The following is a 15459-nucleotide window of genomic DNA, read 5'->3' on the forward strand; positions in this document are numbered from 1 at the left end:
TACATTTTTACGTTAGAGATACTGAGCTAATAACTTTGGCTTACAGTTATTTCTTGAACTCCCGATTTAAACTGCTAAAAAGAATGTCAATTTACCGCTACCACATACATAATGGTGAAATTTAGAGTCGAAGCTTGAAATTCGATTTTGGCAAAGCCTTTCAAAAAAAAAATAACCATCAAAATATGGCAATATCATCACTTTGTAAACATCAGCTCATGATCAGATCAATTATACGAGCCCAATGAAGCGAGAGTAGTAGACGAGCCTAGCGCGCCGCTACCTACGTGTGATGATTTGAATTATTGCAACGGGTTGCCGTGCAATTTACACAGAGAAAGCTTCGACATCAAGTGTCCACGTGAACAAGAGCAGAACGGAGTTTGGCTTCAACAAGAGGCAGAACAGAGAAATTCTTTCATAACCATTTATCTAGTTCGCTCTAATTATTCAAAGGGTGGCATTTTCTTAGGAAGTATTTGTACGTACTGAAAAATAATTCAGCTTCAAAAATACTTGTGGATCCAAAACAGACCCATTATGTGCATAATGCGTTGATTGTTTTGCGCGTTACTCCGCCGCGGCTATCAGAAACGCTTCAAGCCAACACCAACAGAATCGGGCAGCTAATCTTAGCGCGCGAAGCACTTTAGTATACAAGTCCTGAGGTCAGATGAAACGTCAGGTCCTTAAAAATTTGGGAATTCATGCATAGTGGAGTGGCTAAAGGCTCTGTGGTGCAAGAGCAGCTACTGTGACGACGCGTTCTCGTTCATAATCCAGCGCCGCAAGTCGCACCTGTGATCAAGCACGGCTGTGCCGAGAGGCATTGATCTGATGCCTTCTACAAGCCTCGGTGTCGAGATCAAAGGAACCCTGTGGTGGGAATCTGGCCTTGTTGTCGACTTCATCGAGTAAGATCCCCTCGCATTCTATCGAGCTCAAACGCAACTCCGCATTGGGCCGATGTCATGTTTTTCGCGGATCAGGATCAGGCCGAGCCGCTCTTTGCTAGTGCCGTGCACCACAACTTGTGGAGTTTGTCGAAGAATCCGCTCAAGATATTGAGATGGAGAAGGTAGGATATCAGTATGCAACAGTGTATGGTACTAGTCAACGGGGTATCCACCATGTAGGATGTAGCATAATACCATATTTTGCAAGCTTTCATAAGATCCATTATGTTTTCCAGTCCGGATTAAAAGCGATCGAGGCAATCTTGAAAGCCAGTGATTCGGCTAAAATCGCTTTGGAATATTGACAAACAAAGTTAGGAAGGATGCAATAACTTATCCTTCCCGAAAACCGTAGAAAAGTTGTGGTAGTAGTCACTTTTTGGAGATATCCGGCGCGCTTCTTCGCCACCGTGACCGCGGGTGTAGTAGTAAAGTAATATTTCAATGCGGCTGTCGGCCTGCGATTTGTTGGTGAAACTCGAACTGAAAAGATATTGTTCTACAACGTCTTCGTCTAATGTTGTCATATCTAAAGCAAAATGATTTGCCGTGATGCTGTATGATCTGATCTATAAGCTATAAAAAGAGATGCACTGGGTAGGAACACTCGAATTGTCGAAGAGAGACGTCTATCTTACCTGCATATGTTTGGTGGTCCCACAATCATGATTGAAAGATATAACCCTCAAAAGACAAAGTCCAGCAACACGTATTTGGAGCTCACTATGCTGCGCCCATCTTGCCCTCCTCCTCTTTAATAAATTATAACCAGATCGTATATCATCACGGCATGGTGATCTGGTATTGGTACGACAACGATGGGGCGCGAGAGATATAGGATCACAGTAATTCGGTTTTTCCAATCAATCCACTTATTGATAGCCGCAATCAAGCATTCCTTCACTACAACGTCCGTGTACACAATGGCAGACAAGTGCAACGAAGTTTTCCTTAGAGTGGTGACTTCTCCCCCTGAGATATCAGTTTGAGAATGGCTGTGGCTAGGAAGGGTCATCTGGTCATGTCATGGCTGTCAAGGATGATGACAGAATCTTAAAATTGAGACTTGTGAACGATGCTAAGGCATGGACCATCATCGCGCAAGGCCTTGAGATTCGACACCAGACAGAGATTACGCCGGCCACGAGTGTAATAGAGGTATGGGGAACGCTACATGACTGGTAAAAACGCGGGACACAGCACAATCGCGGGACGATGACGCGGCGACTTCTCAAATTTTTGATTGGAAATGGTACTAGTATGACGGAACTTTGATAAACCTTCGACAAAGTCCGCAGTAGGTTAAATTCGGTTGACTTGTCGCGTCTGCTAGTGGTACTTCTCAGCAATATGACTTGGGGGATTCGGTTTATTCATCGAATGTGGAATGTGAGATGGGTATCACATGGATTAAAACAAAGAGAAGCTGCTTAAGAAATTGGATTAGCCGCACAGAAAGGCAGCTATGGAGGAAGCGCTCTGCGCATGGAAGTACTGGAAGTTTCAGAGGTGTCGAGGCAGCTTTCGTGAAAGTGGCGCTTCGGCAATCATGGTGCAAACGTTTTTTTTGGCCAAATCGGTCACATAAAGCTAAGCTGACAGGCCGACAACGATTAAGGTTCGATGACTCGATATATGCAGTGGACGAGAAACAATCAGCAGGATGGGTCATCGACAGGAGCGCCAGATCCTAAATGACCTTAACACGAACGACTAATACAAGGAACATGTGACATGTATCGAAGGAATCATTTCAGACCGCAAAATTGTCACTTCAAAGAAACCGGCATGGTGGAACCGACCGGTGTGAGCAAAAGAACGATCGAGTTTACATAGTTGCACCCGACAGAAAATTGTTGGCTGCTGGTAACTTTGCCCGACGCAGCATATGTGTGTCTCTCGTGTCTCATCAGAAACAAATATTCAGTGATTGCATCGGCTCAAGAACAGGAAAAGCGTTGACGATCGACTATGAGTTGAAGGAATAATGTCACGTGGAGTACTTAGGGCTGATTCTCAATGGGAGCTTTGGTATGCTCGCATGAAAATCCAAAACAGGAGCGCTTTATCCAAAAAGTCAACCAAGCCATTCCGATGATAAGACAAGAAACGAAAGCATTGTTTACCGGAATCCGAACGAAAATCAGACACTCACAGCATTTCGAAGACATTGTGTACCGGGATTCGAAAGGTAAGCACATACTCACGGCATCCTTAACGTTTGACGACAAAGACACCACGCCTGCAGAAGCGCGCGATAGGATATACGAGGCTCCAATGAAGACTTTCTCAAAATGAGGTGTAAAACATATTGTCTTTTTTGTAAGTGGTGTTCCAAAAAAGTTGCGATATCCCTGCTATCAGCAAGAGAGGGATAACTTGCAAAATCAAGAAATTTTTATCATTTTATAATATTCAAACTATGCCTTTTTGAATTGTATATGATTTATCAGCGGATCAGGACTTGTAAGCATGACGATATTAGGCTTTTTTTATCGATGCGACATCGCTCATCAACATTCCATTTCGTGTAGCCCTTAGCAGACCGAACATGAACGGGACTAATATGGAAAAGAACCGCAGTATTCATAACCACATATTATTTCGACTGTATCGTGGGCGGCAGAGGCGAGCACAACATTCTATTCCATGATATCGCTCGAGGAATACATCCCATACCGACATTAAGCCGTATAAGTTGGCTTTCAAGATAAAGGCTTCATTGGATCGCTTACGCGTGCTCTGATCACAGCGTCACGTTCATGTTGACAATGCAAAGCGGAAAAAACTTGAACTTAAGAGCTTCAACTATATGTTTCTCAGCTATGCTGGAAGATTTTAAAGTTATAGAGCGCTAAGCCTTAAAAATGCCAGATGCTGGTGACCTGCTATGTGAGATTGGATGATCCTGAAGAACGCAAGTACGATAGGTAGAAGAAAGCACATAACTTTTAAGGAATAGTGATGAAGGCAGTGTTCGAAACCAAGTAAATCGACGGCCAGTTCAAAGTAAATTTATGGAAACTGTCGAAGATGCAGTCTGAGACGTCGAAATGGACGATATTGATCATAGATCAAGTGTAATCATACAGCAGTAGATGCCTCCCAGCGCTCTCCTGACAAAATATTGGAGCTAGCAGAGTATCGTCCATCTCTTTGCACGCAACAAGCAGATCATTTAATGTTTCGGCCTGGAATGAAAAGAAGAAAACGAAGATGATATTGATGCTCAGAAATCGCATAGATGATGAAGAGGCAATAGACGAGAATTGTGGTTGGCCAACACCATATCGTGCTAGAACTGACGAAAAATTATTTATTGCCGTTGCTATTCTTGCGCACACGGTAATGAGAACGGATGATATGAACTTGCCAACTTCATATGCTCAAGCAATGGTAAGCGACGATGCAGTGAAGCGGCGCGAATAAATATAAAGCTGAAGTTCGTTCCATCCGCCGAATCGGATAAAGATTTTTAGAAAAGAAGGAAAACAATTGCACGATTTCACCACGATGGCTCTTTGTCAAGAGGTGCGACAAAAATAACACGAATATGCTGAGTAACGTACGACTTGTCGCGATGGGTATCAACTATGCTACGATGATGACACTACCTAATGAAGAGGTCATACGTACAGCGTATAGGTCAAAAGCAAAATGAATTATGATACTGAAGGTCGGGGAGAAGAGTTTGTGAGCTCAGATGCCGATGCAACGAGTTGCTCGGCTCCACCAATCAACGGTATTCCTTATACGTAAGCAAGCTTCTGATACACTTGACATACATATCATTTAGCTTCTATGCATGACCACCAATAAAACGAAACGACATACTGCTTAATGAGCGCAAATTTTGAGTCCCGCATGTTCAAGTAATTCATTATGTGCACACGAGGGTGACGTGCCAACAGATGAGACACTTCCACAAGCGTCGGCATCTTTGGTCAGTCTACCGGTCCCGGCAGAGAGTTGGTCGTCTTTTGGTATGGAAATATTTTTGATCTCCATAAAATGCGTTTGGTTTTAACAGCGTTGTGGTCTTCTTCGACAGTCTATGCAAGATGGCTCTATTACTGGAAGCAGCAATATGATCCATCGGTAAGAACAAAGCTTAGTTTTTTTGGCAAAGTTTTAGCCACCATCGCTTGCTGGAGGTCTTTGAATCGGATCAGGATTTGCGCTCTACAGCGAAGTTCTGGTGAGCTTTGTTCGCTGCGCCAGGCGCCACTTTTGAAGATGACAACCGCCGAACAACCACAAACAGATGGTCGAATGTCGCGCGGTCAAAGATATCCTCCGCCTTTGCGCGGAAAAGGCGGAGTTTCTTAGCGAATTGTTCCCACACATTAAGTTCCTCTACAGAAAAAGCATATGCCTCTAGAGCTTTAATTCACTTTATATAAATGACTCAGCAAGTCCTCGTGCATCACTTGCAGCGGCTCCGATCTGTGAACGATTGGCTGATCAACTCATGCTCTGTCTGCTGTTTAGAATATTCAGCCGCGACTTCACTACATCGAACCGTTCACAGTTGTAGCAGAATGAAAGTTGGTTACACTCTAAGCATTCGCAAAGACATCTACTGTTACGTAAACTGGCTTGAAAATTACCGCAATCCCGCTCTTTTCAGCCGATCGGATGTGCATCTATCTGTTGGGGGCGGAGCAGCGTATATACCAGTCTGAAGCGGGGTTTTCCTATGACTAAAGTAGCGTTACGGCTCTCCACTGCCGGAAATTTCTATCTGATGGGGTAGCTTCGAGGGACATTCAAAAGCTAGAACATTTGAGTTTCAGCCGTGAGCTGAGAGGATCAAATAGACTCGACGTGCCGCCAAAACTAGGAAAAAATTATGAGATTCAGTCCAGGTGGGTCGATCTCCGCTGGCTCTGTGCGATGAGCAAGGAATGACTCACCTCCACATCGAAAGGCAAGTGGACTGGCGGGCCCACCAGGGCAGTTACCAGTTTCTGGTGAAGTATATGACATATCTATTAACCCAAACTCATTGAAACACTCGTTTGTCTGAATCAACATCTATGCTTAACGTAGTCCAACAAAAAGTACGACGTTACGAAGCACCAATCCCAACGTGGCGTCTGGGCTGAAGCTAATCGATTTAATTTCCACTTGCTAACAGTCAAGCTCGTCTCTTTGAAACAAATTCTAGAAACCTAGTAGAAAATATGTAACCAGGTCATGCGCTATTATCAAGTAAGTAGCGCTTTCCGCTGAGTCACTTCGTCGATTCCCTTAGACAGATGCCGACGGAGAGTGCACAAAGTTATAACCGGCAATGGTATCACGAGTATCTTGTCGAAGTGACACATCTGTTCACCATGGTTATTCGAGGAGCAAGCTACACATTGCGTGATTTTCAGCGCCGTTGTTTTCGGTACATTCGCCAGCTATCACTGCCAAATGAACACTTTCTGAGGAGTATACAATCACCCGAGCACTGCTGCTCGAATCGCAGCCGGTACTCCTGAGGAGTTGTGACCTTGTGACTAGAAAGGTTTCGAGACGTGACTTTATAGTGCCCGATTCGCTATAAGCTGTGAGCCGAAGGACCACACGTATAGGGATGTAAGTGATTAGACGAGCAACATTAGAGAATTAAATTTATGATCAAGACTTAGTCGAGTAGATATAAACCGTTGCGACTCTTGTGCTTTGAGACAAGCGAGCGGGGCTTCGTGAGCCAGCCCAGCTCATTGGCGACAAGGAGGACGTCGTCGCGACTTCCGCGGCGAAATTGCCTCTTATTCGGTGTACTTTGCCATTGTCTCTAGGGGGAGCAGAAGGAAGAGACCAGAGATTGAAGAGCGCTACGACCGTATTTCATCAAAAAACACCGCGATTCCCTTCATGAGGATACCATTTAGGTCGTTGGCAAGGACCCTCTTTCTCAAACATTTGCTTGGCCTTATGAGAGAAAGTAAGAGAGTGTAGAAATAGGCACAGTAGAATGCGAAGAGCGATGTGAAATTCCTAGCGCAATGAGTGTTCGATGTGCGTTCTCCTTACGCAATTATCCAAAAATAAAATAAGTGTGAACCCGGCTTCTGTATGATGAACTATTGCGTCCACAAAGACAACACTTTGCGTAGTTTTGTACAAAACACTAATTCTGATGAAAACAATAAACTCCTATGCTGTAAGCATCGAATCAAGCCACGGTGAAGTGATTGTTACCAATGCACTAGGCTTGCCTCAGACCTTATGTAGCCTCCTTCCTAAGCATGGGAGTCGCAACAACTTATATATACTCGATCAAGTCGTGATTATATACTTAATCCCTTAATGTTGCACGCCACGTCGTGAAGTAGCCCGTAGACGTGGGACTTCCGCTTACAACCGAGACTACACATTGTTTTGTTATCAATCAAAGTAGAAATGTATATTTGAGTACACATAACCATAAATATATGACACTTATGAAATTGAAAGGCTCTGCTAGGTAACCAGCACTCCCCATAATTTTAGCTGTAGTATCATGAGCTTGCATTAGGTCCTGCTCATGATGTTTATGGTACGATGTTTTGTAAAACTGAGCATCATGAGCATGTAATAATAAATTGAATCAGAAATGTTGCCCACCACATTATACGAGCCAGAATTAGCACAATCATCAGACATGTTTGGTTGTCTCTCGCTGCGTAATGTAGATGAAAGCCCACAACCGTAAAAAACTTATGGAATTATGCGTAGTTGGGAAGCCACTAATGATCCTGGAGCCAAATGTCGAGTTGTGATCGCTCCGCTGATTCTTGTAAATATTGTTTCTGTTGTTCTTGTTTTGGTTGCAGAGAGAGCGCACCTTCGAGAGCCGTCTGGATGCGAAAGGTTTTTAATTTGCTAGCCTTGGTACATATCTGCACCACCGAAGAATGGTGAAGCTGTGACTGCTCCATTTGCTGTACTTGCTTCATCTCTGCAGAAACAGAATGACGAGTTCAGATGATTTCGCTGAGCTTCTTCGCATGAGTTTAATGTTCGAACTGCACTTTCAAAAAGTATTAGTGAAGAGCTAGAGACATCACATGAGAAATAGTTATTTTCGATGAACTTTTTTCCCGAGAAGCTGGTGTTTTTCAGCAAACCGTTTGATTTAGAAAACGTCTGAGCCACAGGGCGCACGACTGTCGTGAATGTATTAGCACCGTGCTGTTCTCCATTACATGATGCTCTGAGGATTTGAATCTTAAAACGACTTAAATTTGATTCTCAACCCATTAAGTCTAAGGAATCGTTGACAAAAGCTCTGTAAAAACAGACGCTAATAGCATATGATGCGTTAGCATTCGACGTAATTACATTAAATTTATTAAAAAAGTACTAGACCATGCGTTTGATAGCTCGAGCTAATTAAGTTAGTCATTGGCTGTGCATACGCGCGTTCAGTATCAGTGACAAAAGGAACTGCATTCGTAAGATCATGAGCATGTAATTTAGATGTTTAATTTCCACAAAAGAAGCTTTAATGAGTGACAGAAGTAATACACATAAGCCAAAGAACGAGCATACGGCTGCAAAATAATCTTAGAGGACCAAACTGAATTTGATATCGTCGATGACGACCCTACTGTTAGGCCACGATCTTCACCTACTTTCGTGATTATATAACCACTTTTAGCGCTAAATTTCGGAACAAATGAAAGTGTATTCTTCACAGAATTGCCTAAGCCTGCCCGACAGATACATTTCATAAGGGTATTCGCCATCACATACGCTGTTGGAAACATATGTGCCATAAATTGTACTAGCATTCGATAGACAGTGGGCATCAAACATAGAAACATTCGAAAAAATACCAATATTGACATAAAAAAAAATTCTGACTATTTTTTGTACATTTAAAGTTCCTTACAATTTATCATTTGAATAATATAGCAGTATCAATGATTTGTGTATTTAAGCAAGTATCTATATATTGAAGGCTGGGAGACTTGAAAACAACGGGTATGTATCCGGAGCAAGGTCCACAGTTTCTAACTTTTTTGGTCTGGGGATGTACAACCCGTGAACAAACATATGACTAACACTGATTCTCAAAAATAATTCCCTCGTTACTTTTTGACTACTTAACTATTAGAATAAATCTCGACGTCACATCATCAGCTGCCGTGTCTGTTCCGACCAGTATACAGTCGACAAATGTCTCGCGACTCCACAACGCATCTAAAACAAATTATTGATTGTAAAACATGCACTGAACAAACTATTGGATTCAAATTTCAGCTGTTAAATCTCATATTACTTTCGCTTCATCGTTACGCAATGTCTGTCAACCTCCGGTATCCAACGTTTTCGGGCATCGTTTTCTTGGCGCTGGCATTTGCTCTTTTGGTTTATGTTACATTTGATACACTGGTCCAAAGCGACACAAATGGACAATCTGACCAACGCTACCTGAAACAAATTGAGCCTTACGACTTTGACCATAATGATGAGAGATATCTTGAGTGGCTTGGAAGCATTGTGCATCCTATTGTGGGACCTGCGGTGAAATTATTCGAGGATACCGCACTGCGGCTTACTATCCACGAAGAGGAATTCATAACTCACTTGTTTGCCGAACACAATATCGATCCTCTCCGAGAGAAATTTGTAGAGAGTGCTGAATTTCTTTCAGTTGCAGACAAGATCATGAACACGTTTTTCTTTAAAGAACAATCCATCAAGGCGATTTTTGACGGACTCAGTCGTGCGGCCGGCGAAAGTAAGGATAAAATGCTTGTATTCTTAGCTTGGAGCATTGGAGAGTTCAAGGCAAAAAGCGAATTCAAGATTATTGAACGGCATTTTGAATATCCACAAGACAGTAGAAATTACGCAGAAAAACTCGAAAAGGAGAAGGCTTTCAATCGCTTGAGAGATATTGTTCTCTCATTTGAACCGTATCTTCTTGAAACGTGGAGAAAAATGGGTTTGACATCAGAGAAGGTTAGAGAACACTTACATTTGGATCCAAGAAGTGCGAATTTTGTGAAGGATCCAAATTTGCCTCTGTACAAGAACTATCTCGCCATTGCACCCCCTTACGAATATCCAAATCCAATCAAGACTTTGCTGTTCCAGATGGAGATCATGGGCCTGAACCAGCATGAAATTGTTTCAAGGTTACTTGATGCTGAAGCAGTTACCAAACCCGACTCGATTGCAGGACAAATGTTGAATCACATGTTCTTGGACTGGGATAAACGATCAATACAATATGCCGAACTCTACAGGATTTTAGTACCGAGTCTCATCATCGACGAGAAGAGTGTTGTGAATGGGATTTTAAGAGTGTGGATCTTGTACTTTAGCAGACACAAGACTATTGATCTCTATGAGGAGTTGGCTCGGGTGATTGTGACTTCTAGACTAATTGAAAGTGATACCGGAGTTGAGTTGGTAGCAATACCGAAGAATTCTAACAACTTCATACCACCCATCCCTGAACGAGATTTTCAGCTGGCGGACACACTTGCTTCAAAAGTTTTTGGAAGTCGTAAGGAGTTCGTGACCCCGAAAGGTGAAAATGACGTAAAGGTTGTGGTTGAAAAAAAGGCTGGAGACGAAGAGATGTTATTTACGCAAAAGCTCTTTAAAGGATTGCGCATGTATTGGAGTCATTGTGGTCTTTCTCCCTATCAACTCTTCGATCTCATGAAATTGAACGAATTGACGCACGCACAACTTTTGAGCAACCCTCATCTCTGGACTTTTATGGTCTACACGACTGAGCATGTCCAGTCATTTGATGAGAGAGGAAATCAGATGATGATGACATTGGAAACGAGATTGAATGACGAAGAAATTGCGAGATTGATTACAGTGATGAGGGCCGAAGACAAAGATATTTTTCTTCCGCTTTTAAAGCGTGTGACTGATCGTTGGAATGAACGTGGCAAGTCCTTCCACGATCTCTTTATGACTCTTGGGTTGAAGAAAGATCCTTTGTCGAATAGCAATATAGTCCTCGTGTTCTGTTACTATCGCCAGTATGGTCATCCCGCCATTTTAAATATTTTGTTGCTTCGCAAGTTTCTAGAGACACAATATCCGGGAGAAGATCTTGAGAAAGTAATCTTAGAACGAATGATTTCGACAGAAGGCTATCACCGCAAGGTCTTATTTCAAATTTTAATTTCATCTTGGTTGAATGAGGGTCGTCTTGAAGAGCCTTTTGTATCAGTCGAAGGTGAGCTTCAAGGTAAATTGCAAAAAGCTTACGCAAAGGCTGTGAATACTGCCGTAAGGAAAGAAGAATTCGGGTTGGATTTAAAGTTTGACGAGTCTCAACTCCAAGTGGCGTTTTTACAAAGTGCTTCGAAGATGAAGATTGCGCTGACTCACTCAAAGAACGAGAAAATTACCAGGCTGAAGCCAAAGATTGATTAGGTGAAATTTAGTTTAGATATGCACTTCTAGCCAGAACACACTTAATGTCTTGTTGATATGTTGCCCACTTTATTTGCTCTTCATTTCTTTCACGAGTGTAAGCTACAAATTCATAAAATTCTCGAATTAGTTTTTCCTATGGTTTGACTTTTCTGTGTTTTGCTCTCCGTCTGACCGCAAATTCGATATATCGCTTAATCACTTTGGCATTTGAAAGATGAGGGATTTTGTTTTCTTTACTTGTCAGAGATGATTATGCTGGTTAGTTTGTTTGTAAAATAATTATTTGTATCGTATAAATCTTGATCTAATATAACACGTGTTGGCTATTGTCGAAGCGCAGGATATTTAGCAGCTCGTTATTGAGTGTGTGCGCAGCATTCCGGTCTAGTGTTTGCGTTCAATGAAGATCTGAGGCACAGATTGGAGTGTTTTATTTGCACTTCGATCAATGCGAATGCATTTGATACTGTTTCAAATTGATACGACAGCCTTTTGCCTTCCGCCTGCATGATGCTGTCCTTGATAAAACGTTTACAAGTATTTGGCGTTGCCTAATAATCGATCTTTTGTGATGCAGTAAAACTTTTAATTGATAAAGAAAGTAGCTGTTGCGGCGATACTTGGACAATCTCAGCCAGAACGCGATGGAGGTCGCGAACTCCAGTGAATTCGATGTTTTGGACTAAGAAAATGACAATTCAGTGCATTTAAATAATTGTGTCTGGCATAACTTTACGATGTAATGATGATGCTTACAACGAACTGCAACATATTTTGTGATATTGTGATGGAGCCAAGTCAGATGACACAAGTCAATACTGCAAACGACTGTATCTACTGAATGAGGAAACTTAATCACCACGCATAGTCTTTCAAAAGGCACTGATTGATATGATTCTCAGCAAAACGCTTCGCTATCTTTTAGCTTAAAAATATCATGTACATTGATTCAGTGTGGGAATTTCGTAAACGCTACAAATATTAAGCAATTTCAATCCCTCATGGACTTGTCAAACAAGGACAAGCATTCGAAATGATTGACAATGCAACTGCTGTTATCCGCTCGAAACATGAATGTGTTGGACTGGCAATGCATCACCTGTTTCTGTGGATTGATGAAGAGGAAACAGAATCGGCTGTTGATGAAGAGGTGTTCATTAGCCAAGCGTTCAATCTGAGCTCAAGCGTTGTAAGACTTGTTACCCAATAAATCGATCTAACACTTTAGAGTTGATTTTCACGTTTTGGCTTCCTGTCCGATGATCAAGTAGTGAAAAGTTGATGAAATTAAGGAAGAAGACGGAAATCGTCCTGAGCAATATCGAACGCGTTTGCTGCGGTGGTTGAAAAAGACTTTTCAGAGAAGAAAAATACGGAGCTTGTGCTGAACTGCATATCAAGCATTTATCAGAATGATCTGCTTTGGGCCTTTGGCTTCATTTGCCCATTACTCGAGCATTGAAGCTCTGCAAAGCGCCAAAGGCTCGACAAATGATTCGATTTGACAATGCGACGAGATTTAGCGTGAAGCCATGCTACCGGGAAACTGTTTTCGCTCTGATTGATAAAATAGAGGCAGAGAAAACCGCCTTTCCGTTCTTCGTTCTGGATGTGTTCTTACGAGCATCATCCATGGCGGGAATCTTTTCCATAGCGTGGTAACATACTCAACGATTTCTCATCGATCCTATAAAAAGCGCTCTTTATGTAGTCATTTTAAGCGATGAGTTTCATCACGAAAACGGCAACTAAATCTTCATGAGCCCATGACGCAAACGTCATCGCTCTCACCGCAAAACATACGACAGAGCCTCTCACTGAGGAAGAAGCATTTTCGACACTTTGCCTCTCTTACACTTTTTGTTCATCCTAACGGCAAAAAGTGTCACGATTTCCGTGGCGGAATTCTCGACGACACCCACTTTGAATTAAACGATCTAGATCAGGCACACGGAGTCCAGCTGGCTCGTTGGAAAGCGCAAGAGTCGCGATAATTCCCGCAGACCCGATTTTTGATTTAATCCATCAAAACATTTATGAGTGCACCATGACAGAGTCTTCACACGCCCTTTCCGCCTAAACACAGAGCGTGACGAGCGCTCGGATATTGGCACGCGAGCGCTTTCCGATCCTTCAGATTACCACTCAACAGTAGTTTGTAGCAGCGGTAAACTTTACTTTTCATGAACCGTTTGACGCTTGGCGACCCTGCCACTTCCGCCCATACGATCAGACCAATGAGTTTTCCAAGTCGTTGCGACAGCGGCACCAGAAGAATTTAATCAATGCGGACCTTCAATCTCCAACGAGCTTTTTCCCTTTCACTTTATCGGATAGTGAGCCTGCCGGCCAAGTATCTAGTACGCATGGAATTTAGCCACGCCTTGCCTGTAAGCACCACCGACAAATAACGATTTTTATTCAGATTACTCGTGTGAGCTCTTACGGTTATGGCGACAAGACAATTCTCACTAAGTCTATCTATCATTTACTTTCTTAAAGTTTGGATACATTTGAAATCGCACGACTAACCTTCATTTAATCAAATTAGTAAGATAATTTGAAAATAATTATTGATCAATGTATTACTTCTTGGCAAAGAATCAAACTTCTTCTTCTCTGCAATCGCTTCTTTTAATTCATCAGCTCGCATCCAACGTCATGGAGAATGCGTGGAGTGGTTGCCACGTCTCATCTTTCAATCAATCAGATGTAACAACACCCATGTAGATAAATACCTTTAATATTGACTAGTTTGATGGATTGACTGAGTAGGACAAAGATGGTTGACTACTTCAACATTACCAGTACGTAACATCCATCATTATGTGTCGAATAGAGAGAACCTACCTCACTGTAGAGCTCTCCATAGTTGAACCAACATTTGTCATTTGTGATCTGCTTGATTTCAAATGTTACTCGTCAGTGGCGTTGCCTATGTTTGAGCATTGTTCATATGGGAGCCAGTCTGAATACCCGTGCTACCAAAATTCGTTTGATACCGGAAGATGACGAAGCCTTCGTACCCATGACACAGTGTATTTTGATCTTGGTTCAGAGATAAAAACTTCACTTGAATTTTGAACCAACACTCGCTTGATTTGAAGTAAAAGTAATTGAATTTGCTTAGTATTTTAATTTATTTTTTCATATGCGTGTTAGGTTCTTAAAATTTTGGATACATCTAAAATCACATAATAACCCTCAATTTATTATATTGGTTAAATGAAAAAAAAATCTAAATTGAATATTGATCAATATATCACTTAAACAACCCATCAAACATGTCAATAATAATGTAATTGATTGATGTTGTTGCATTGATTGACTAAGATGCGAGACCTACTCCACAGTTAAAAAAGGCATCAGCAAGAGAAACATGGTGACGCTTTTCTGCGCGGTTGTCGGTGAGAACGGAAATGCATTCCCTGTGGATATCGACACTAGAAAGTCGGTGGGTGACTTGAAAAAAGCCATTAAAGAAGAGCAGATGTTTGATTTTGCTGCCAGCAAATTAGAGCTATATCTTGCGAAAAAGGGCGAATCGTGGCTGACTGAAAAGCAGGTGGCCGAAGGAATCTATGACACGAGCGATTTCAAGCCATTGAAGGTTGTGGCAGCCTCGCTCCATTTGGTCGGTTTGTCGGAGAAAGATGTTGCGTTTAAAGTTACGATGGAAGATGTCAAGACGATGAGCTTTCCTGTTAATGTCGTAGTGGTTGTTCCGATCGGAATGAAAAATACACTGGCTGCAAATCGAAGAGCCGCATTATCAATAGCAATCTCAGCAGCTGAACCGACGGAAATCTTCGTCACAATTGAAGAAATCCGAGATTCAGAGAAAGATTAGCAAGAGTTGATGTACTCTCAACGTCGTGGACGTCTTGTCCAATACAAATGCCGAGATTATTGTGCTCATATTCTGGACAAAGTCGACGAGTTCTATGACAAGAACGAGCAATCAACCCCGTTCATCTACGTGGGAGGGTCATCAGGCATGGGGAGATCGCAACGTGCATTTGCATTGGGTGACCGACGACCTTGGTATTACTGCCAGTTGGATCCGGTTCTAAACGTCTCTATAGCAATTTTACCTCAATATCGAACGCGT

At 42.2% G+C, this 15459-nt stretch overlaps 3 protein-coding genes across 3 annotated transcripts; 2 read left to right on the forward strand and 1 right to left on the reverse strand.

Annotated features, from left to right (window-relative positions):
• Positions 1–7106: 7106 nt before the first annotated feature.
• Positions 7107–8126, reverse strand: PHALS_15399 (uncharacterized protein). The gene has a single exon (XM_036407619.1). It carries the CDS (start codon positions 7886–7888, stop codon positions 7679–7681), a length of 210 nt encoding a protein of 69 aa, XP_036263306.1. The 5' UTR covers positions 7889–8126; the 3' UTR covers positions 7107–7678.
• Positions 8127–9236: 1110 nt separating this feature from the next.
• On the forward strand, positions 9237–11345 carry PHALS_01049 (uncharacterized protein; the record flags this gene model as incomplete). The annotated part of the gene is made up of 1 exon (XM_024730837.1): positions 9237–11345. One exon carries the CDS (start codon positions 9237–9239, stop codon positions 11343–11345), a length of 2109 nt encoding a protein of 702 aa, XP_024581074.1.
• Positions 11346–14727: 3382 nt separating this feature from the next.
• Positions 14728–15198, forward strand: PHALS_01050 (CRN-like protein; the record flags this gene model as incomplete). Its single annotated transcript, XM_024730838.1, has 1 exon — positions 14728–15198. The coding sequence occupies one exon, from the start codon at positions 14728–14730 to the stop codon at positions 15196–15198; it is 471 nt and encodes a 156-aa protein (XP_024581075.1).
• Positions 15199–15459: the final 261 nt, after the last annotated feature.

Source organism: Plasmopara halstedii (genome assembly GCF_900000015.1).
Source record: "Plasmopara halstedii genome assembly, contig: Scaffold_1343, whole genome shotgun sequence".
Taxonomy (NCBI): Eukaryota; Oomycota; class Peronosporomycetes; order Peronosporales; family Peronosporaceae; genus Plasmopara; species Plasmopara halstedii.